Source organism: Syzygium oleosum, unplaced genomic scaffold (assembly GCF_021117445.2).
Source record: "Syzygium oleosum isolate NSW1041296 unplaced genomic scaffold, Sole_v2.1 Sole_v2.01, whole genome shotgun sequence".
NCBI classification, from domain to species: Eukaryota; Viridiplantae; Streptophyta; class Magnoliopsida; order Myrtales; family Myrtaceae; genus Syzygium; species Syzygium oleosum.
The window spans coordinates 11772986-11798416 of record NW_026607485.1 but is presented as its reverse complement, the minus strand read 5'-3'; the positions used below and the strand labels follow the sequence as shown (position 1 = coordinate 11798416).

At 39.8% G+C, this 25431-nt stretch overlaps 1 protein-coding gene, 1 long non-coding RNA gene and 2 pseudogenes across 2 annotated transcripts; 2 read left to right on the top strand and 2 right to left on the bottom strand.

Moving 5' to 3' along the window:
* Positions 1 to 7559: 7559 nt before the first annotated feature.
* On the top strand, positions 7560 to 25353 carry LOC130139980 (malate dehydrogenase 2, cytoplasmic-like). The gene is made up of 4 exons (XM_056318081.1): positions 7560 to 7650; positions 7721 to 7896; positions 24838 to 25109; positions 25176 to 25353. Exons 1-4 carry the CDS (start codon positions 7614 to 7616, stop codon positions 25351 to 25353), a joined length of 663 nt encoding a protein of 220 aa, XP_056174056.1. The 5' UTR covers positions 7560 to 7613.
* On the bottom strand, positions 8325 to 9025 carry LOC130138435 (uncharacterized). Its single transcript, XR_008816833.1, has 2 exons — positions 8661 to 9025; positions 8325 to 8539 (listed from the first exon to the last, which is right to left on the bottom strand). It is a non-coding gene; the product is annotated as an uncharacterized LOC130138435 (long non-coding RNA).
* LOC115688946 (60S ribosomal protein L6, mitochondrial-like) lies at positions 16510 to 16818 on the bottom strand (annotated as a pseudogene).
* On the top strand, positions 18789 to 24114 carry LOC115688943 (uncharacterized; annotated as a pseudogene).
* Positions 25354 to 25431: the final 78 nt, after the last annotated feature.

Genomic DNA, 25431 nt, shown 5'->3' with positions numbered 1-25431 from the left:
CAACCGCAGAGCAGTGAAACAAGTACTGTATCATGATTGGATCAATGGAGCAAAATACTAAAGTACGCTTTTAGTGTGGAGGTCTGTCTACACAAATGTAAAAATACACATTTCAATAAGTAAAGTTAACTGCTCCACGTGTCCAGTCCCCACAAACAAAAATGCGCCGGTCCATCGATGCTAATGTACCACGGATTCATGCACACTACACAGTGATAAGCACACGTGGAGATCGGGGGGAAGGGTAGTATGGTGCATCATGCTCTTCCAATTCTCAATGTTTACATAAAAGCAGAAGAGAGATCATTTTTTTTAAGAAACAGGCAGCCTGAGAACCCAAAATCTCAAACTGATTTGGCAGATGCATAAAAAGATGTTAGAGATCTACGAGAAAAGAATAAAATTTTAGGTCAAAACATGTTATTGAAAAGGTGTTCAATTGAAAGCACAAAACGATAGCATCTTGTATGTATGAAAACGTATTGCTTGCTGAAGAACATCAGAACGGGAATCTGGATAGCTGGTACTCGTTAGTTGCAAAGTGGCCCGCCATTCTTTTCTACAAAAATGTTTAGTATGGACAACAGAAGCACTTTATGGCTTCTCTAACCTTATGTTTTTGCGTTTGTCTGCACACAGATATGCATCTACTTTGCTGTCCTATCTGTGACATCAGCAGTTGTCCAGGTAACCAATTGTGTTCTTGGATTAGCTAACGTGATATTGATCTCCTCTCTCTGGTAAAACATATCTTCCCCGTCTTTGCTGACACGGGCTGACTACTCAGTACAAATTAATATTTGAATTCAAAAGAAATTGAGGATATCCGATCTATTTCTATTGCAATTGCTTGAATAGGCTAAACTGTAATGATGTTAGATATGCTCAAATGAAATATTGCCAACCTACAACGCAAGGTTCATGAATTTTGGATTTCACAACTCTCACGAATTAACTGGCATAGTCAGTCTGTTGCAAATTGTATGACGTGGTTTCTTGCTTTAAACTGATGGTAAGTTTCTTGGAGGGAATTATTTAGGCATTCAAGGGGAGATATTTTAGTATCATCGGAAACAGAGAGATCACTTCCTTTCCATAGTCTCCTCTGGACTTTGCGAAAATGGTCTGTGTGTTTGATTTAGCCACATAGGACTCAAAAATCTTTGCTGTGGTAGGATCCATGCTAATGTTGGAGGCAAGGCACATTGAACTCTTCCTCAACGAAGGATACCAGGACGGAACTTGGGAATATCAGGTTGTAGGAGCTCACGATATCAAAGAGAATACAGAAGCAGCTTCTGGAGCCATTCTTGATGTCAAACACCTCAAAGATTCCTCAACCTCAGGTGATTTTAGCACTTCATTCTTGCTTAATCATCATTGCTTTCCTGCTCAAAATGCCCAAGCATGCAGCCACCCACAGAAGTTTCCCACTTTCATACAAACTACTGAGTCTTGTGCTAGCTGCAATAGAAACATACAGAATCCAGAGGCCCATGCCTAACTAAACTATCGCCCTCAGTGACAGGACCATCATATAGTAGCAATCTGGATAGGTTATTTGCTTGCTGTATTGAGATTACAGAAAATTTTCATAACTTTGTGGCAGCAGTTTTTGATGTTGAGTCATGGGTAGTGAAGCCTGCTAATCGGATAACAAAGGGCATGGCCACGGTCCATGTATTTCTCTAAATCAATCGTTTAAAAGTTGACTTTGTGCATATACTGAATAGCAGCATTGCTTCTGAATCGATCATGAAACGGCAGTAATAATCTGATCGCACAAATCGACATGGAGCTAGCTTTCTCTCTGTGGTATTGACATAAAGATGCAAAGAACTAAGAAGCAGAACGGTGACTTTTATTTTCACATCGACTATTTTTGAACTGTATCGACGCAGGATGGCATCTTAAATATCATGTCATGAAAGCTGGACGGTGAAGTCGTTACGATTAGGATTGGCCTGCAGCTTCTGTGATTCATTTCATACCAATTTTGAATAAAAATCTGAAAACTCTAGATCAGAAACAAAATGCATATGTAGTCTTACAATATCTGCGAGACTCCATCTTCCGCTCCTTCTTGGGGACTCATGGAGCCGTAGAACCAGTGCATGTATCAGACAGGATTATTAGATGTTGGATGTGCTGATACGTACAGACATGTCGATTTGTGCGATCAGATACGTTTTATTGCCATTATAAAAAATACACAGCTTGGAAGCATTGCTTTGAGCCAGAAAATGAACATCACCAGATTGGTTTCGATCCAAGATGACACTCTACGTGCATTGTGTAAAGTAGATGGCAATGAAATCTTTTGAAGGCCCAAATCATCTGATGGTATGCAATTATTTCCATCGATTGCTGACTAAGTTCCACCTTTATCACAGCTTTGTGACTAAGTTCGCGCTTCAGGTGGGATCACGAGCACCATTTCTTTGCAAGATGCTTCTTCGGGATCTTGTCCAAAGGGGTAGTCTTGAGTAGGAAAAGTGTAGAAGCACGCTCCTGCAAAGTACCTCCACATTTCAATCCACGGGATTGCAGTTCAAGCTTTTAACCTTTCCAAGCCCAGAACCTGCAGGAGATAAGTGGGAATTGAGGAAGCCCAACTCTCTCCTCTCCTCCACCACACCCAGTTAAATTTTACCTTCCGCATTGAATAAAGAAATGCCTTGATGCCTAGAGCAATTTTCGATAAATAGATATTTATTAGAAAGGAGAGGAGACTCGACCATGCCAAGCATCTTGCCTTGCTGATGTCTGAGAACAGAGGCTTGTTATGCATTACAATTCATTCCTTACAACAACTTCCGCAAAAGAGTTTACTCACCACACTTGTTACTACGGTCAGAAGTCAATGTTCCAGCCGGAGAACCCATTTCTTCTCCACCATGACGACCCCACTCAACAAATGGCTCCGCTTCAGCTACTCCATATCCACTTGTCCACGTTACAGTCATCTGATATCACATTTCAAAGCTCATTTTATCTTAGGAATTGGTATTTGTAGACAAACCAGGAATACACGTGTGCTAGCACAGGCTGCATAGCGTAAAAGAAGAAACTCATGCATTTGTCAAAAGCAAACTGCACTGCCAACTCGTCCCAAAATGAAACAGAAGCCCCTCTGTTTTACCTTGTTTTGAGACTGAGATCCATGAATAGGCTTATGAGAATTACTCGAAAACTTAGCTAGTTCTGGTGATTCAAGCTGTTGCTGTTGTTGATGTATGAATTTTGGATGAGAAAATTCATGAATATAATTAGTTCATTAGGGTTGTAGGACCCTTGTCTGAACATCCTATGTATCTTCATCTCAGAGAATTGGTGTATAGGTTCTTGTCAGTTGTCTTGTCTCAGTTTTTATTACCATAAGAATTTGTTATCTTGAGGCAGAAAGAAGGCCCATCATTGGCTCACTTATTGCATCATTACCCGTGCAGTATCTTGCCCAAAAGGAGTCTTTGACTAGAAATCCCGCTTTTTATGGTTCCCAGATTTTATGCAAAAAGGTGAGTGAAACCGGGTGCCGTGAACCAAAAACTTGTGTTTGAGGTCCATGGGATAGACAAAAACTTAAAACCAGGTACAAGATGTTATGATGGATTTTGCTCACCTTTTTGCAAAACATCTTAGCACCATAAAGAGCGAGATTTCTAGTGAAAGATTATCCTTTTGATTATTCTCATGACATTCTGATGGATTGCAATTCTTGAACAGATTGCGAGTGAAAGCGAGATTGCCCTGTTCTTCTTGTGGCCGAACCACCAGCCTTACTTTGTCATGCGATTTATCTTGTTGGTTTGACGTTACAATCTAACTTATGAAACGTGTTACTACACTTGCAAAATAAAAACATGTGGTTAGCTTTGGAATTGGTTCAGAATGCCCGTAGGTGATTCGATGGACTTATGTATGAGTGTGTTTGCATATATCATGGACTTTGAAGATCTCAAGTCCCATATGTAAAGTCTCTTCTCCTCCTAATTGATTGCTCAGCTCTGATTGGTGAGTTTGTCCCTTTGTTTATTTTTGGTGGAAAGTTTTGTTGACTTTGAGATAATCTCAGGAGGCCTTGAGAATATTACTTTCACTTTTGCAAGAATTGAATGCGTAGCTATTAAAATAGTGGAGTTGGATGCTCCGGTAACTGTATCGTTACTCCTAACAAATTGGTTGAATAATCTTGTTGTCGCTTCTCTTTTGAATGGTCGTAGGACTCTCTTGGGAGCTTTCAAGAGGGTTAAAATCAGGCACATTTTCATAATGGTAAATCTATAATTAGAAACAGTTTTGGTTTTCTAACAAACTCTAAGGAAATGGAATAGGAAAAACAAAATCGACAGTCTCTTCACAACATAAATATGCCTGATAAAGAAGTGGTGAGAGGAAGCAGCAAAAGGACCCAAATTTTATGGCCAAGAAGTCTACTTTGTAGCAAATGCAACACAAAAAATTACTTTTCACTGTACGAGGTTTGTTATCTTGCCGACAAGCAATATAGAGAGGTAAGTAGCCAAGATCGCATGAATTAGATTAGTAATTTTTGTATAAATTATTTTTCATGAGTTGGTGCTTGCTAGCTGTTGACACCTAAATTTTGCTTATTCATTTAGGGTTTAATTGCATGAAAAATTAGGGATTGATTTTTAATCCCTAAACAAAAATATTTTCTTTAAATTGTATGGCATGTAGACAATAGGTGCATTTGCATTAATAGGGCCTATTAGAACATATTTTTCATGTTTATTTTCAAAAATTAAATTAAAAAAATTAGTTAATTAATAAATTTAAAAAAAAAAAAGGCCAGCGTTGAATTAGTCAACGCTGGCCCACTTCACTTTCCTAGCCCTGTGCCGTGCGCTGACCTGGGGAAGGGAAGAACGCAGCGGACAGAAGCCAGAACAAAAAGCAGAGAGAGAGAAGACAAAGGGGAGCTCTTCCCCGTGACTCTCCCTCTGATACTTACGAAAAAGAAGAAAAGGGGGAAAGGACACGGAAGAAAGGAGTCTCACAGGAGACAAAAAGAGGACTCTGCCCTCTTCTTTTATGGGGATGAAGGCACGTCCAGAAGAAGGAGGATAGAGAGCGGGAGAGGGACGGAGAAAAAAGAAGAGCTGGTTTGAAGGAGAGCCGAGAGAGGGGAGTGTGAAAAAAAAAAAAAGAGAGAACAGAGGAACCGAGAAAGAAAAAGAGAGAAGAGAAGGAAGAGGCCGAGGGAGTTCGGGGGAAAAACACGAGAGCAGAGGGTCCCCATCCGCCTGAAGGAGACCCTGAGGTACCGCCGACGAGCCTCCGATCGCCGCTTTGCCGCCGGCCAGCCTCGAACAGGTAGGATTTTGACTTCCCCTGTTTCGGCCTCCTCCTCCCCTGCCTCTCCGGTGCCGGGCACGCCGAGCCTATTCGGTGGTCGCCCGGCCCCGTCCATGGACGCTTACACTTGTTTCACGCTCGAATAAGTCGATTTAGGCGTTATACGTGGAAAATAGGCCGTGAGCTCTCTCAAGATCGGACCTGTAATTCCAATCTTCGACCGCACTAACGAGACAGTCTAGGGTTAGAACATCAAACCAGGTCGTGTTGATTTGTGGATGCTTCATTGTAAACTGAAGCGAGTTTATGGTGTAGTGAGCTTATTTAAACCTATGCATATCACGCTCGAGTAAAAGAATAGTGTTGAAGCTCGGCCCCAAACTTGTTTTTGAGCTCGCTCACCACTTGTTTGATAAAATGCCCAAGCGAATGTCGAATCTGTTTTCATGAAACGGATGCTCTGGAGCTTCGATTTATGCACGAGCTCTTCCAATATTGTCACTGACTTTATGTTCTCTTTGTCTTTCATGTGATTTCGTGGCATATTAACCTTGGTTCGAGTCGGCCGCGTACACACCTCCCTTGCTCCGGAAAGCTCTTCGTCACCGGTGATGCTCGCGGTTTGAGGCCGCAACTGTTAGCTCTCTATCTTCGGTTTACGCGTGTTCACGCTCGTTTGTTCAGACTTAAGGTCTGTTGTTTGGGGAGCCGAAAGTCTGATGGCCGGGAAGCTAAAATGCGTCGCCGCTGTTAGCGATTTAATGGCCGGTGGTGCTGGCTTAGGGACTTTGGTTCGATGATGGGGGGTTGCGATTTCGGTCCGAGCAAATTCGTTGTCAACGCCAGTCGAAGAGACCGGTTTTGGTTCGAAGTTTGGGTCGCCGACGTTTCACCAAGAAAAGGACGTTCTTGGTGAGCTCTCGGTGAAGAACCAGAAGGAATAGAAGGACGTGCATGGGCTTGCAGGGGGAAGAGAAAAGGCAAAAAAGAAAAAATAGAAAAAGAAAAAGAAGACCAAAAGAAAGAAAAAAAGAATAAAAGGGGAATAAAAGATTAAAGAGGAGAAAAGAAATTTAAAAAAAAAATCAGAAAAGAAATAGGGAAAAGGGGGATCCCGAGCGGGACTGAGTGTCGGGTCAAGTAGTCGGGCGGATCGGTCATGGGACCTGGTCCGGATTTTTATTTTATTAATAAAAAATATTAAAAAATTAATTTAAAAAAATCCGAAAATGTTTAAAAACCCAAAAATATTAAAAAATCTAAAAAACATTAAAAAAATTTAAAAAATTCTGAAAATTTCCAAAAATCCAGAAAATTAGGAAATGTTCAAAAATCACTTTTTGGCCCTGATTTCACTAGATATTAGTTTTAATTCCATTCTGGGCTTAGTTTAAAATTCGTAAAAATTGAGAAAATCCTTTAAAAAATTCTCAAAAATCGGACAAGCCATTAGGGTTTTACCTTGGGGCTTTTGATTGCCTTTTCCTTTCTAGAAACGATGATAGGTCGCCGGTTGTTTATTTTGGTTGTGCACTTTAAATACATTGGTTGTTATTTTCCATTTTTAGCATGGTTAGGACGAGCTTTAGGCTTTTCGATAGGCTGTCCAGTAGGTTAGTTTGCGAACGTTCAAGTTTAGGTACCGAAAGGGCACTAGTTAGATCGCTAGTGTAATCAAATCCCCGAATTTTGGAATCTCTGGTTTTCGCACGCATCGAGACGACGCTCCCGCGTCTCGATTAGGGTTTCTAGCCGACCCTTGATCATGGCTAGTGGCGACTCCATTCAAATGCGTAAATTAGAAAATTTTCGTCGCACGAGGTATGGGGCTTGGGAGTGCCTTAGTCTTTGGATTAATGAACCATTTGGTTTGTCTTTCGAACGAATCAATCGCTGTTCACATCCATCGATAAATACCTATTGGCCTAACCTTTCGGGACGGGTAGGTCGCGACACTAGCTTTTCTTGTATTTGTTAAGAGTAAGTTGAGGACTACTTTTCTGATCGCCACATTACTTTGCAGTGCAAAGGAGACTTCATATCCATTAATGGCGAACATCTTGACTCGAGTTTTAATCACTAAAGCTAGTGGTATTTATTGTGATCTACATGTTTTATATTTTACAATTTAGGAAACCGAATGATGTGGAGATTCGTATTTTCCTAATGCAGGCTCCATAGGACAACATGTGGCATATCTAGCCGGTAATGGAAATATGCTTCCAAATGATCGAGATATTTTTTTGCAACTTTATGATGATGAAGCGAGGTCTGCTAATTTAGCAAGATTACGGATGGCATTATTGGGGTTAGCTCATCCTACCTTTCAAGGTTTGTGTAGCTTCTTAGTTTCTGACAGTTCTTGTGTTGATATTACTTGATGATTTGGCACTTGAATCAGGTGTGCTTGCTATCCCAATACTTGAAGTGGCATGCCAAAATGTGGAGTATGTAGTTGGGATTGGGGAATTCGCGGGATCAACACCTCAGTCAAGAAGGGCAACCATGATTAGAAATTTCGGAATATATAGAAGACTGGCTGAGGCTTTAGTAGGACATGCACTTGCCAATTGCAAGGTAATTTTTTTTTCCAAGAAAGGATGTGAGCTGAAGGCCCGAGATGAACTGTGATTTGAGTCTTTTTTTCTTTTAGTGTGCACTTATATTTTAAGAACAGAAGGAGGGAACCTTCTTTCTTTTTTTTTTGCAGATTTTGATCTTTAGCCACCCCGCCAGCATAGGGGCAAGGGTTGTTCATCATTTTGCACCGTTGCCACCTCTGGGAAACATCACTAGTCTGACGAGAGCAGACCAGGACATGGCTGCGTTTTTTATAGCTGATAGAATAGATGTTGAGCCTGAGAATATGCAAAATTTCATTTGTTGGGGAATCAATTCCTCTATACAACACGTGGACATCACTCATGGCTGGATTCAGCCCAATAATCCAGTTGTCATTGCCAATTCTAGCACGCACAGCTTGATTATTGGGCTGAATCCAGCCATGAGTGATGTCCACGTGTTGTATAGAGGAATTGATTCCCCAACAAATCAAATTTTGCACATTCTCAGGCTCAACATCTATTCTATCAGCTATAAAAAACGCAGCCATGTCCTGGTCTGCTCTCGTCAGACTAGTGATGTTTCCCAGAGGTGGCAACGGTGCAAAATGATGAACAACCCTTGCCCTTATGCTGGCGAGGTGGCTAAAGATCAAAATCTGCAAAAAAAAAAAAAGAAAGTTCCCTCCTTCTGTTCTTAAAATATAAGTGCACACTAAAAGAAAAAAAGACTCAAATCACAGTTCATCTCGGGCCTCCTTTCTTGGAAAAAAAAATTACCTTGCAATTGGCAAGTGCATGCCCTACTAAAGCCTCAGCCAGTCTTCTATATATTCCGAAATTTCTAATCATGGTTGCCCTTCTTGACTGAGGTGTTGATCCCGCGAATTCCCCAATCCCAACTACATACTCCACATTTTGGCATGCCACTTCAAGTATTGGGGTAGCACGCACACCTGATTCAAGTGCCAAATCATCAAGTAATATCAACACAAGAACTGTCAGAAACTAAGAAGCTACACAAACCTTGAAAGTTAGGATGAGCTAACCCCAATAATGCCATCCGTAATCTTGCTAAATTAGCAGACCTCGCTTCATCATCATAAAGTTGCAAAAAAATATCTCGATCATTTGGAAGCATATTTCCATTACCGGCTAGATATGCCACATGTTGTCCTATGGAGCCTGCATTAGGAAAATACGAATCTCCACATCATTCGGTTTCCTAAATTGTAAAATATAAAACATGTAGATCACAATAAATACCACTAGCTTTAGTGATTAAAACTCGAGTCAAGATGTTCGCCATTAATGGATATGAAGTCTCCTTTGCACTGCAAAGTAATGTGGCGATCAGAAAAGTAGTCCTCAACTTACTCTTAACAAATACAAGAAAAGCTAGCAAGCACCAGCTCATGAACAATAATTTATACAAAAATTACTAATCTAATTCATGCGATCTTGGCTGCTTGCCTCTCTATATTGCTTGTCGGCAAGATAATAAACCTCGTACAGTGAAAAGTAATTTTTTGTGTTGCATTTGCTACAAAGTAGACTTCTTGGCTGTAAAATTTGGGTCCTTTTGCTGCTTCCTCTCACCACTTCTTTATCAGGCATATTTATGTTGTGAAGAGACTGTCGATTTTGTTTTTCCTATTCCATTTCCTTAGAGTTTGTTAGAAAACCAAAACTGCTTCTAATTATAGATTTACCATTATGAAAATGTGCCTGATTTTAACCCTCTTGAAAGCTCCCAAGAGAGTCCTACGACCATTCAAAAGAGAAGCGACAACAAGATTATTCAACCAATTTGTTAGGAGTAACGATACAGTTACCGGAGCATCCAACTCCACTATTTTAACAGCTACGCATTCAATTCTTGCAAAAGTGAAAGTAATATTCTCAAGGCCTCCTGAGATTATCTCAAAGTCAACAAAACTTTCCACCAAAAATAAACAAAGGGACAAACTCACCAATCAGAGCTGAGCAATTAATTAGGAGGAGAAGAGACTTTACATATGGGACTTGAGATCTTCAAAGTCCATGATATATGCAAACACACTCATACATAAGTCCATCGAATCACCTAAGGGTATTCTGAACCAATTCCAAAGCTAACCACATGTTTTTATTTTGCAAGTGTAGGAACACGTTTCATAAGTCAGATTGTAACGTCAAACCAACAAGATAAATTGCATGATAGAGTAAGGCTGGTGGTTCGGCCACAAGAAGAACAGGGCAATCTCGCTTTCACTCGCAATCTGTTCAAGAATTGCAATCCATCAGAATGTCATGAGAATAATCAAAAGGATAATCTTTCACTAGAAATCCCGCTCTTTATGGTGCCAAGATGTTTTGCAAAAAGGTGAGCAAAATCCATCATAACATCTTGTCCCTAGTTTTAAGTTTTTGTCTATCCCATGGACCTCAAACACAAGTTTTTGGAAGGAGGAAAAATTCCATGAACAACATATTAATAACAAAAAAATTCGTGGCTCGCTCCCATGGTTGAATTCTCGATCTCCTATCGGAGAAATATACGAACTATAACAAAGTTAGAGAAGAAAGCATTTAATGTCAGCTCTGTCCAAAGGCACATATAAGAAATCTTAAATCCCAGTGTACAAAGAGAAAATATCTTATGTATCGAATATGTCGCGATCATACAAATGAATATTAATTTCAATAACATGATCACGCGTTATTGTTCATGTGTCCTAAGTTTGAACTATATCATCATCCCCTCTTGACCTAACTAAGCGAAAACATAGGCGAAAATGATTGTTAAGACAATCTTTTTCCCTCGAGCAATCTCCCAACATGTCCATATCTCCAGTCCCCAATAGGTGGCGACAATAATGCGTTCTCGCCTGCTTATGCAAACCTTAGGCCTTAGCCTGTATAAGTCTCAAAGTAAGCACACTAGTTGTGGTGTGAGTTTTACATTCAAATTGAGTTGTTTATTTGTAAACACTTTGAATTTAGACTTAATCTAAGTGTAGAAAATACTCGAGCGTGTGAGCGATTGTAATTCTGATTCTCTGATTATAATTGATTATTTGCTGTCGGCTCTCCCCGTGAACGTAGATACTGACACTTGGACCGAACCATTATCATTTCTTGTTTGTTTTTCTGATTCTTTCGTGATGCCTTATTGGCAGGATTCTGTTACTTTCCGTAATATTACAACAATTTCAATTTATTTTCGGAAATGATTGCCGTGAACATGAGGTTGCTTGATTCAGGAAAACCCTGTGAGCAAAAGCATTCATTTAACCTAGTGCATATGCATGCATGGGATCGTGGGTTATAATGTAAGTGTTCATGTCTAGTCTTCATCTAATTACAAGGTCCATCTATTGGATGCACTTAGATCTAGACCAACTACATTGCAAAGAGATCATTGATTGATCTAATAAAAGAATAATTCCACCAAAGACTATTGTGGTTAGGTTAAATTGGACTTGGGGGGTCCATTTGCTCCATTGAATTAGCTTAAATTATTTGTAGAAGTTTCACTCTCTAACGCTTTCCATGAGTTAGTCACGGTTCAAAAAGTGATGAACTCCATCACAGAATTTATTGAAACTGAGTGATTTTTCGGAGGTTTGTCCTCTCGATTAGGTGCATCAGTTAAAAGATGCAATATGTCTTTCTTTTTTGGCCTGTTTTTTTTTTCAAAAGAATAAAACTGGGCTGAGATCGGTTTCTATAATATAGTTAGAATTTCAATTTAGTATTGAATACGAATTACTTATCTGAGTATCACTTACAAATCAACTTCCTATTTATAGATAACTTCTATTACGAAACCTAATCTTACTTTTTTCGAAATAAAAGGGGCAAGAAAGTGGCAAACTAATTGTGGCCACTAACCAAACTAGTTATGAACATACAAATAAAGCAGTGATGGACTTGGACAGTGACCCGATTTTGGAGCTCCTATGTCCGTTGCAGCGGCAATTATTTGCATCCACCAGGACAGGAATCTCTGTAGCTTGGCATGGACTTCCATTTGATAGCCTGCCTTCACATCAAAATCATGATTGTACGACTGGGTTCGTTGTTCGTAAAGTAATGCAACAACTTTGAGTTGATGATCCGTCCCGGTTACATTTAACATTTAGTTACAAAATCGATATGTTGAATAACATGTTAGATTATAATCAAGCATAAATAAGTGGGTTGGGAGAGGGGGATCCGTCGCCAAACACTAGACCTGTCTATTGTTACCACTTCATCCGCCGTTGAATTTGCATTCGATAGGCGATTTGACACCCATCAAGAGATCAACCCTCAACTCCCAATCTCTCTCTCTCTATCCTGCCGTTTGGACCATTGCCTCATATAAGTGGATCATATTCAATATCTAATAATAGTATGCTTCATTATTTCGTTTCTCATCTGGTAATATACTACATGTCTAGGTTTTTTTTTTTTTTGGTATGTCATACTCTAATTCTGATCTCTCTCACACTTTTGTCCTGCCTCTCTATAGAACATGAGAGTTGAACTCCATATCCGAAACTAAACGTCTCCACCCCACCCCACCCCAACCCAATCCCTTATCACTGGGCCGCGTGTCAAGTGGCATACTACATGTCTACTGTCTAGGTTGGTAAGTAGAAAAGGAACTCTCTTCTCCGCCTTAAAACCTTTTTTTTTTGTGAGAAAGCACGATATAGGTAAGTTTCAAGTTTATGAAATATACCGTCTTATCGATTAGGAAAGATGAGAGTAAGGCTGCGCATGGCAACCATTCTGTGCTCGGGAACAGATTCTGGTCAGAAATGATTCTTTTTTATTCTGTGCCCGGGAACTTATTTTGAGCATTTAAAGGTGTTTGGTAATGGCCCAAAATTTCTATTCCTAAAATAGTAAAAGAACAGAAATGCATTTGGTAACGGCATAAAATTTCTTTTTATTAATAATATTTTAATAATATTTTAAATATTTTAACATTTCTTTCTTTTCTTTTTTTCTTCTCTTCCTTCTTGGCCATGGCCGGTAAAATAATTTTTAATTAATAATAATTTTATTAAAAATAATTTTTTATTTTTTTGGCGTTGGTCGGTAAAAAATTTCTTTATTTATAATACTTTTATTAAAAAAATAAATTTTTTATTATTTTTGGCCATGGCCGGTAAAATTTTTTTTATTAATAATATTTGTTTCTTTTTTTTTGCCATGGCTAGTAAAATATTTTTTTTATTTTTTTTGCCATGGCCGGTAAAATATTTTTTTATTAACATTTTTTTATTAATAATATTTTTTATTAAAATATTTTTTCCATTTTTTTCCATGGCCTGATAGCCGGCCATGGCCGATAAAATATTTTTTTATTAATAATATTTTTTGTTCATGGCCGATAAAATATTTTATTATTAATAATATTTTTTTATTAAAATATTTTAATCTCGCCAGATACGGCGAGGGTGGCTCTCGCTCCGAACATTAGAAGCTACATTAAAAACCAAGAAAAAGAAGAAGAAAAAAAAATTGATTCTCATTTTTGTTCCTAGAATCAAGAAGCTATTTTTTTTTTATTCTTGATTCTGCTCCAAAACTGATTCTGGGCACAAATTTGCAAGAATAAAAAATTTAACAAGCGGATTTCTGTTCCAAAACTGATTATAGGAACAAAAGAACATAAATTTTCACTATTTGGCTAGTTGCCAAACAGGCCCTATAAAGCCAGATAGATGATCCCAAGGAGTGATCTTTTTAGAGTTGTGAAGAAACCAATAAGTGACTTGTGCTTAATTGACGTACATGTTTGTCGAAACTAGGGTGTTCTTCTCGAGTTAACCTATTCAGTCCAATTATTTGATTGTCTAGACTTTATGTGGTCTCACGTGATCTTAAGAGATGACCAATGTTGGATACAAAGTTATTATATGATCTATAGATCATATTATCAATATCATTTGAATCGTTAGTCATGTGTTGGGATCGACGTGATCAACGATTCCAAGACGAAGCATCCGAGCATCAAACATGTGATTGTCCTTTCGTACACACAAGATAATAGTATATTGACATTCTAGTGATTTAGGTTTGGGACCATGTGGCGACAAGTGTGGAGATTTCACATCCCCGTTGGGGAATCTTAGCTAAGATGTTTGAATTTTCATGATACCTAAGCATGACTTTTCTGCTCTTTCTCGTCTTTTGTCACGCCGGTTCACTATCCCTATCATCTCCGCCTCACTCTATTTGTCCTTGTACGTACATAAATCCAATCACTGAAACCGAAATGTCTCCAGTTTTCTTCGTATTCGGTGCACTTGATGAATTCAGTTCTTGATTTAGCGGGAATGCTAAAAGATACTTAGAAATTTTATTAAAATTAACTTGATTAGATGCCATGAGCAGATCGTGTCCAAATCCTATCGTACAAAAGATGCTGGTGGGCCTTTTATGGTTCGATCGGGCTAGTGAGGACAGAACTCGCAATTGTAAAATTCTGTAAAGAAGATTCATGTTTTTAATTGTCATTAGGATCAACCCAGTACCAATCAAGTCCATAATCAGCAAACTTTTCGGACTAAAACACCTGCTTCTTTCAATCTGCTGCACTCTCTAGTAATCAGTACTGTGTGAAACAAGTCAGAAATGGAGTTTCTTAGGAGTTATGATGGTTAACTAAATGAGGCCACTAGTGCGGCATGGGTTCAGTAGAGTTCTGATACAAACGTAAGACTCATATGTCCAAAGCTGCCGAATGAGCTTATTGGATCGAATAATGTAAAAAAGGTGTCACAACATACTGCGATGTTACTCCTTTTTGATAAATTCCTCACTCAAGCAAGTAATCTTCCTCCATGTTTATTGCAGCTGAGATCTGGAAGCCGGGACGCGGAGACCAAAATTCCAGGCAGGCAGACGCTGCCAATCTATCTCAAGGTGATGGTACTTGCCATGGAGGCTCCTTAGACTCTCTCTACCTCTCTCCTCTCTCTGCTATGCAAGCGCATCTACAGGAGTTCGACCTGGTTTCTGCTTATAGCGCATCGATTGATTTATGACATCTATTTGCAACAGCCGAGCAATGGGAGATATTAGCTAGAGAGATGCACGGGGCCTGTTAGAAACAAATTGGCTAAGATGGTCAGGTTCAATCTTGTACAGAGTTCCATCTTATGCGACATTTTTGTACAAGACTCTTCTTTCCTACAAAGAAGCAGCATAATACAACTCGAGACTCAAATTATTGAGAAAATGCAATTGGGTCGTAATTCGATGAGGCTTGTCTAGTTTGCAAGTCCAACGGAAGACCAGATAGCCCATCTTCACTTCGGTTTCAAGACCAGACTCTGGCGAGTCGGTCTCGGCACATGAGTCAAACCCGCAGGCCAATGTCAAAGCAAACATTAAAACTAGAGCTGCCGGGGTGGGGGGGAATCCATGTTCCGTTGAAGATTGCGTTTTCCGGTTGCTGTTGTCTGGTTTGGTTGTTTACTCAACGATCCAGAGAGTAGAAGAGAAAGATCATTCGTCTCCAATTTCGCAGCTCTCTGCCCCGTGAAAAATAGCCCCTCTCTCTCTCTTAATGAACGTGAAATTCCATATCCGGGAGTGCATTGCAAGCTCGTGCAAACGCATCTTCGAGCAGATCGAGTTTCCAATTTGAGGGAACGTTGTTGAATTTTGCGTTATTTAATTGTAGTAATGTTTATGAATATCCCACATTGAGGAGAAAAGTTCTCGTCTTCTCCTGTTCTTTTGTAGGAGTTATGTGCGTGGCTTTCTGGCGTAAGCACATTTGTTTTTCGAGTTTCAAAAGAGGGGAGGAGTTTATTGAAGGATATCGAAGCTAAATCCAGATTTTTGTGTTTGGTCCACATTGGATCCAAGAACCGTTTTCGAGTTGCTTGCATTCTAATGCTGTTTGGCTATGGATTCGGTAGAGACATAGCCTTTGAGAGATTAATATCATATGGCTGTGGTGCCGATAAATCTTTGGCGAGTGGTACTTGGTTTCCGCAAAACAAACGAGCCTAAATATATCTCTTTGTTTCGCTTCTAAATTTCCTAAATTACCATTCGCTTTATTCTCTCATATCCATCAATTTTTTAAAGGGTTGCACTTTTTTCACTTTTCTTTTGGCTTAGACACTTCTTTTTTTATATTTTTGACGATAGTATCCCTTGTTAGGCCTATTACTTCTGATACGACTCTACAAAAGTCATCCTTCTTTATTATTTGGTCAACTTTTTTTATTTTGTTTCTTCTTCTTCTTCTTTTTCCTGCGGGTCCCACTTTCTTTCTTCTTTATTTATTTCCATGCTTTTAATGTCTCATTTCTCCGCTCTTTGTCCTCTCTCGCATGCCATTATCTTATTTATACGCCTCTCGCTCCTTCTTCTTCTATACATCCCGTTTGTCCTCTATTTTCTATCTATGATGCCAACCCCATTGTCGTCCACACTTTCAATTATAAAAGAAACAATGGTTTCTCTATCAAAAAATGGGAAAAACAGCTTTGGAGAAAACAACAATAACCCAATAAAAACATGAGTTTGAATTATAATTTGAACTGGCGATCAACTACAAAAATATTTGATGGTAACAAGCTACAAAACTCCCTTCAAGTTTATAGATCAAACTGTAGTTTTTGCTTCATGATCATTTTGACTTCTTTCCTACCTTCTTCTTGATAACTTCATCAATGCAGATTATAGCTTTGCCCTTGTAAACATCAGGAGGCTTGCAACTACGAACTTCAGCAGCAAATTGATGCACCCTTTGCTCGTCGATTCTGATACAAAGACCACATTGTTCTCACAACAAAAAGACATGCACTACAGGAGGAAGAGTCGATTATTCCTCATGACTATTAGCCTAATTTAAGGTACAAGAGGCGTCCTTCAGCTTCGCTCTAGCTTTAAACCCAACACCTACAATCTTGAGGAAGCGAAAGAATTTGGCTTCCATTGTCGTCAAAGAAAAATAGATTAACTCAATTCCTCCTGAGATCAAATAACCAGATTAAGCACATCATGCATCATTATTTCCAACAAGTCAATTAATGAGAAGCAACGACACTATCCCAAAACTAATGATGAAGAACTTATGCAAACGATAATAAGAAACTGAACCCAGAGAAAGCTAACGTCTATAGGACGCAAGCATGCGAGAGACTACAAAGCAATTGCACAATTAATATACAAACAATGTTTTGATGCACACTACACTCTAAAAATAGGATTGAAATGCAAGATCAATCATTTTCAAGACCGAAAACTCAAATTCACTTTTAAAACAAGATATTAAGAAACACTCAATAGAGATCGGAATGAGCATGATTCGAGACCAAGAAAATTGAAAAGAAAAAAAAGCAAGCTTTCACCAGAATCATACCTCCTATAGCGAATGAAGAGGGCGTGGATTGTTGAAGTAAGCAGTTCTTTTGAGAATTACAAATGCATGAGAGACTTGTGGAAGAAGGAGGAGGAAGAGGAATGGTAGGCGTAAAAAGAGAAAATGGCATGCAAGAGAGAAAACAAAAGGACAATTTGCAAGAGCGAGACGTCAAAGGCATGGAAAGAAAAAAGAATAAGGAAAATGGGACCCGCAAGAAAAAAAAAGAGAAGAAACAAAATAAAAAGAGTTGACCAAATAATAAAAAAAAATACTTTTGTAGAGTTGTACCAAAAGTGATGGACCCAATAAGGATAGTATGATCAAAACAAATCACAAGAAAATGAAGTGTCTAAGTAGAAAGAGAAGTGGAAAAAACGCGGCCCCTCTTAAATAGTCCCACATTTTCTTTCTCTTTTGTCATTATTAGATTTCCTTAATTATTCCCTCTCTCTTTATCTTACCCTAACCGATCATACATAATTACATACTCTCTCTTTCTATACATAGTAACCTAATTATGCCTATGTTCGCAGCGCATGCCTTAACCCTAGTTTTTCTTTTCAACAATAAAGATACGATAGCTGATATGGACATCGATCGTCAAAGAAAAAACATTTCTTTTTTTATTTTATTTTGATTTGCAAAGAGAAAACTTCTTCAAAGTTCAATAATTGCCCCTTTTCTTTTCACTCCTCTTTCAATAGATGGGATTTTATCATAAGCACGGTCTCCATAAATTTTTATTTAGATTTGCCTTTCTCGAAGCCAGTAATTTCGGTGGATAGCTTGCGAACTCAAAGAAACTCCATTGCGATCACGGCAGAGCTTGAGCGGCCATAATTGAGCTTGATGAAGTTTGAGCAACAACGGCTATAGTCGGGGCTTCGTCTGCGAGCTTGACGGATTTTGAGAGGCCATGGCTGAGCTCGAAGAAGCTCGACCGGCCATAACCACGACACGAGCTCGAAGAAGCTCTAGCCACCATGGCCACGAGCTCCAAATATATCTCTCTCTCTCTCGCTCTTAATTTTTTCACAATTTTTATATTGGTTGAAGTGACGACGCCAAATAAAAGAATTTCGCGTGTTCTAATAGGACACGTGTATTAAGATGTCCACTTCAGCAATCCGATTGTCCACGTAAAGAAAAATCGAATGGCAATTTGAAATATGTAAGGAAAGACTTAACGGTGGTAAATTTCAAAATATATAAGGACGGTTTGGAATAAAAAAGAAATAAAAAGACGGTTTTGATTTTTCGACAAAAGCATTGGGACACAGTTCACTGGATACATAGTTACATACAACATGAATTCACGCAAGGGCAGGGCCGTACTGTATTTTGGCTCTCTCTCAATGGTTTTCTCACCTCTATCGGAAAATCCGAGGGTAATTAGGGTTCGAAACCTGCCTCAAAAGAAGGGATGGAGCCTCCATGATTAGACCTTGGTTAGGGTTTTCTCAGCTCGATCCCCTAAAATTTATCATCAATCAAATCCATTTTCAGGATTATTTTTGAGTTTTGAGTCGAAGGGATGCAGCGCGAAGATTTTGGTGCCTGAGGTCGTTCGGGGGGACGACAATGAGGGGCTTCTCGTGCCCGGAATATGGCAATACGACTTCGACCTCGAGTTCTTCGCATCCCCATCCACCGCCGATGCACGTGCCTCGAGCTTCTTCTGGGCAACCGACGAGCCAGCGGAGGTGAGATCGAGCTCCACTCTTTGAGTCGTCGTGGGTTGTTGTGGCGATTTTGATGCCAATGAGTGTATGCGCGAGTGTTTGAATGCGGGTACATGGCGAGCTTCTGAGAGAATTTGGGCGGCGATGCGTTGATCTGGAATGACTTGAGTTTGCGCGGGGGCATCTAGTGTGTGAAATTGGATCTGTGTGTGTGTGTGATTTAGTCTGTTAGCTTGGTTCTTGAGGGAGAGGGGTTCTTCCCATTTGTGCAGACTCTCAACTCAGAGGTATCTGTTTCCTGGGTCTGGCCTCTAATCTCATCAAGTAAATGAGAAATTTAGAAATATCTACTGGGGCCACTAATGGAGTCCTTTGAAATGAATTCCCTTTTGATAATACGGGATGCTGTGGGGTGATGTCATTGATTTTTGGTTGGAGTTCTGCAAAATCTGTTAGAATTTAGAGGATCGTGTCTCTTACTTGGATATGGTCGTTTAATTATAGGAAGGATTCTGCCATTCTATCGAGACTGTTATCCAGCCCATGCTCTGTTCAGTAATCCGTCAGTTTTTCTGGGTCCCCATCAGCGGAAGAATTGATCAACTCTTGTATGTATCGTGTATCTTAGGATTTTGGTGATCATGCTTGCTAGTGTGAAACAATGATAGTTCTAGCCGTTTAACATTATGTTATGCCAACCTAGACTGAGGAGGTAATTGATTAGGTTACCCCAAATGATGTCACAGGACAAATTCATCTTGACATTTTCGTAGAATGATTTTACCCTTCCAAGAAAACAGGGCTCTTTTTGTACCGCGAATGTTTGAGGTTGCAAGTTATTAACAGATGTTGCCTTGTAATCCATTGGAAATAGGCAACTAGTCGAATGTTGTTGAAGGCCATTGTGGGTGTTATAGTTGAGTAATATTGTACGATAAGTTTAATTACATGTTGACATGGGTCTCTTGTTGAATTACTGCTCCTATTTCGTGTTCCACTGGTTCTCGTGGGATATCCCGGAAAGAAAGGATTTTTGAGTGCACGATTGCGGGGTTAGGTCTACAAGATAATATCTGATTGCGTTACAGGAGTCTAAAAGGGTCTCTCATGCATGTATATCCAACATTTTGCAAATTTGATAGATCCTAGGGAGCGGATGTACTAATAAGAGACTATTGCTACTTCTTTTATCGTCTGTAATCTTGTTATCACAAGAATGGACTCGGATAGATGCTTTGGCTGCTGCTTGCCAGGCGGCACTCATTTCTTATTTCTTTTTGTTGTACACTTGTGGGCTCAGTCACGATATGACAGCCACACTCAAGAAAGAAAACCTAGACATAGTCAACCCCCCTTCTCTCTCCTCTCATCTGTTAATGTGGGCTAAGCCTCCGCCATCTTAGACCGGCCATCGCCTCGCTCACTGCCACCGTAGGTCATGACCATCCTTGACGATCTCTCTCTATCTCTCTCTCACACACACACACACACAAACGCGCACCCACAGGCAGTGGTGTAACTACACGACCAACACATATTCTCAGACTGCCCCATCCATGCAGCCGTCATTATAGCCTTTGCTCTGCTAGCGATTGCTAGGCCTCTCTCAGGCCATGGACCTCAAATCAATTGATCACAGAGAGAGAGAGAGCGGGGCGGGGGGGGGGGGGGGGTGGGGAGGGTTTCAATTTAGTGTTTCTTATGCGAGTAACTCTAGGTGTAAATTTGTGTCTCAAATCAACCAATAGTGGTTGCCGCTCCACCAAACATATTCTCAGACTGCCCCATCCATGCAGCCGTCATTATAGCCTTTGCTCTGCTAGCGATTGCTAGGCCTCTCTCAGGCCATGGACCTCAAATCAATTGATCACAGAGAGAGAGAGAGCGGGGCGGGGGGGGGGGGGTGGGGAGGGTTTCAATTTAGTGTTTCTTATGCGAGTAACTCTAGGTGTAAATTTGTGTCTCAAATCAACCAATAGTGGTTGCCGCTCCACCAAACATATTCTCAGACTGCCCCATCCATGCAGCCGTCATTATAGCCTTTGCTCTGCTAGCGATTGCTAGGCCTCTCTCAGGCCATGGACCTCAAATCAATTGATCAGAGAGAGAGAGAGAGAGAGAGAGAGAGAGAGAGAGCGGGGGGGGGGGGAGGAGGGTTTCAATTTAGTGTTTCTTATGCGAGTAACTCTAGGTGTAAATTTGTGTCTCAAATCAACCAATAGTGGTTGCCGCTCCACCAAATTTAGTCCACGGCATTGATGATAGGTTGAAAGTATCTAATATCTGATCATACAACTATAAAAGAGGGTAGAATGGAGTGCTCATTAATGGACTTTAGCATTAACTTTTGCAGTTTATTAATTTAGATATACTTTGATTTGTAGAAGCTTATAGGCCCTTTGAAAGTGTTACTTTTACTTGATTCGTCATAGGATAATCTACTTGAAAAATTTGTATTCATCACAATAATGTCATAGGAATGCAATGTTCGTTTATTTGCAATGATTTATGACATAAAACAGAGTTGTAAATAAAAATAAGTTGCATTGCACTAAGACTTCTGCTAGTGTATAGAATCATTGTTCTTTTTGCCAGACACGTAGCTTGAAAAGTCTAATGTTTGAAGGTGTACTACGTCTTTTGGTAAGTCTAGGCCTCTAATCAATGTCAATTTCTTTTTCTCCCTTGCTTATTTTTTCATTTTTGGTAGACAATGGCTATCTGTTTCTTCTGGTTTGTTATATAAATGAACATTTAGATCAAATGAAGATTGTAAATATTTTCTTCTATCTGTTGTTTGTTTTGCATAGTCTGAGACAGTGACGCACTTCTGAAAGAATTTTATAAATTGAGACAAGAGATGCATGCAGATATCTCCTTGTGAATAAGAATTAAGAAATTACAGTTCTCTTTCTACCTCAAATTAGATATATGATTTCCTTGGAAAAGAAATCATTGCTTCATTAATTTGATACATGGGAACATATATCTCCCGAAAAGAGAGTTTAAGTATTGGAGTTCTTAAACATCCCCCACCCATTATTTGTGGTTGAATGAAAAAGAAAAAAGGCATTTTGCTGTGAAATTTTCAATTCATTAGTCTCACATGATTTCCTAGATCTATTTTAAGCAGCAAGGGCCATATATTTAATCTGCATGTTTCCAAATGTAGGCATCCTGGCTTATTTCTCGAAGAAAGTACATAAAATATTGCTAAAGAGTCCCTAAATTTTCCAGGGTCAAAGCCTAGTTATTTTAAGCGTGATAGTTGTCCTTTTGGTTTGTTCTACAAGATGTACTTACATGTTTCTTATTAATGAGGGAACCTTTCTTTTGCATCAAACCATGATTTATCAAATCTTAAATTCATCAGTGGAAATTACCAGAAACAACATGTATTGTCATTATACCAAGTTTTCTTAGTTCATGTATCTCCTTATATATGTGTCTTTTTTCAGCAGTGGCAATGTCTTTAAACTCTGACTGCGAAGAGAGATCTCTCCACGATGAAAACATTCTTTAAAGAGGTTTTGGGGAGAAGCCTCAGGGTGTCAGCTCTATCCCTTCCAGCAAAGTTGTGAAGCAGTAAGAGATGTAAGACAAAGTCTCATCTCTTGGTTTTTTCTCAAACCTAAACTGTGATTTTCTTTTGCGAATGTGGGTTTGGGTATATTTTTTTATGTACTTTTCATATGTTGTTGCACCTGATGGCAATCCATGGCATACAGCAATTTGCCAATGTTCTATCGACTGTTTTCAACATGCTCATTTTGGCAGGGTGGTGGCATTCTCACTGCAACATTGTCTGCCAAATGTTGTCCCCTTGTGCCTCCTCCAAGATCGACGATTGCTGCAGCATATAGCCCTGATGGAAAAATACTTGCTTCTACATAGTGAGTAGAAGATCCTTGTATGTTTGTATAATGGTGGTCGCTATTAATATTGATTCTTATTCCAGATTAAAACAGAGCATATATCATATATCAAGTTGGAGTTGATTTTCTTGATTGCAGTGGAGATCATACCATCAAACTTATTGATTCTCAGATGGGGAGTTGCTTAAAGGTGTTAAGGGGTCATAGGAGGACACCGTGGGTGGTAAGCCGCGTCTGTTATAAGGCTCCTTGCGTGCAACGATTTGATACTGTATTTTTAGCTTCGTCTGAGTGGTATTTCAAATTTGCTGGTAAGGTTCCACCCCTTGTACCCAGAGATCCTTGCAAGTGGCAGTTTGGATCATGAAGTTCGCCTGTGGATGCAAATATTGCAGAGTGCATAGGATCTCGCAATTTTTGTAGTTCTCGTTCTGATTTCCCTTTTCTTCCCATGTCTTTAAGAAACCATATGTTTAAGAAACTGTGTCAATGTTGGGGCTTGTTAAGAGGATTATTTGTGTCTTTGTCGTTTCTACAGACCGTCCTATTGCATCCATTGCATTCTATGCCCGAGGAGAACTTCTCGCTGTTGCGTCTGGTCACAAGGTGGAGGTTTTTAATGCGGATTTTTGTGGATTGTGAACTTTGGATTACTTTTAGGGGCTTTGACCTTAAATTTCTTTATTAGTTGTACATTTGGCACTACAATAGAAGTGGACAGATATCATCACCAACTATTGTTTTGAGGACACCGCGATCTCTTAGGGCTGTGCATTTCTATCCACATGCAGCTCCATTTCTTTTAAGAGCTGAGGTGAAGTCTATTTGGTCAGCACCTTTCTTTCCTCCACCATAGCTTCTCTTGATGTTATCATCTTATCTATTTGCAGGTCAATGACCTTGACTTGACGGATTCAGCTATGACCCTTGCAACTTCTCCTGGTTATTTGCACTACCCTCCTCCTACTTTATATCTTGCAGATGGTCATTCTAATGAAAGATCTAGGTTGGCAGATGAACTGGCTCTAATGCCTTGACCATTTTTTATGTGGCCTTCCTTTGATAGAGATGATGGAAGAGCACCCTTGCCGCACACAGATGGGGATGTTGGTCTTAGCGAACAGCAGAGGGTAGACTCATCTTCTTCAGAGCGCCTGCGGCATATTCAATGCCATCAGGGCAGTATGAACTCCATCTGTCTCCAATTGACCTAGCAGCTCTCCTTCCATGCATGAAGAGATGGGAACTAATCTTTACTCTGGTGTAAGGGAATCTGAAGTAACTCAATCTGCAATGAACAGTGTGGATAATATGGAAGTGCAACCTGAAGAGGGAAGCACTTTTATTTTCTCTTTTGGCGACCCAAGGGGGGAGCTGCCTTCGGTGTATGGATGGTTAGTTGGTCAGAACCAAGCTGGTCCTCAAACTGCACCAAGTACTGGAGCTCTTGAAACTTGATCTGCTTTTGGTGAGGTAGCAAGTGTTTCACCTATCAGATCTGAACCTATGCCAGGTGGCATGGACCAGTCACGGCTTGGTGGAAGATCCGGGTCTAGATGTCGCTCTTCTGGGTCTCGGGTGATGTGCACAGCTGGACTTAATGATGGCCCACATGATGAGAACTATCCTCAATCTGTTGTTAGTAAACTCAAGTCTGAACTTGCAGCCTCGCTGGTTGCAGCAGCATCTATGGAGTTGCCATGCACGGTCGGTGAAGCTTAAGAGTATGGCCCTATGACATGAAAGATCCTTGTGCACCTCTTCATTCAGAAAGTTGCCGCTTAACTATTCCTCATGCAGTTCTATGCAGGTATATCTTGTAACCCAAGATGTGGACTTTTGTCTTACTTTCTACTGGCTGAGGCTTTGGTAGGACATGCACTTGCCAATTGCAAGGTAATTTTTTTTTTCCAAGAAAGGATGTGAGCTGGAGGCTCGAGATGAACTGTGATTTGAGTCTTCTTTTTCTTTTAGTGTGCACTTATATTTTAACAACAGAAGGAGGGAACTTTCTTTCATTTTTTTTTTTGCAGATTTTGATCTTTAGCCACCCCGCCAGCATAGGGGCAAGGGTTGTTCATCATTTTGCACCGTTGCTACCTCTGGGAAACATCACTAGTCTGACGAGAGCAGACCAGGACATGGCTGCGTTTTTTATAGCTGACAGAATAGATATTGAGCTTGAGAATGTGCAAAATTTGATTTGTTGGGGAATCACTTCCTCTATACAACACGTGGACATCACTCATGGTTGGATTGAGCCCAATAATCAAGCTGTGCATGCTAGAATTGGCAATGACAACTGGTGAGACAAATTGTCATTAAGTTGATTATTTACGGATTTAATACTAAAAATCTTTACTTGCTGAAGGGTGATGGTAGAATTGACCGGAGCGATTCGAAACTGTGGAATGGATATCCGGACAAGACTTCTGAGGACTGCGTATATAAACAATGTTGCTACTTCTATATGCAATCACATTTGGGACTGGTGCTCCGAAACTCCAGCGGTATTGCAGACTTTTTCCTTTCCTTTTACCCCAATTTAGTTCTGCTTGATTAGCACCACTTTTTATTCTAAATTTTTTTACTGCACTATCTCGGGATCAATGGGTTGACGTTGGGAT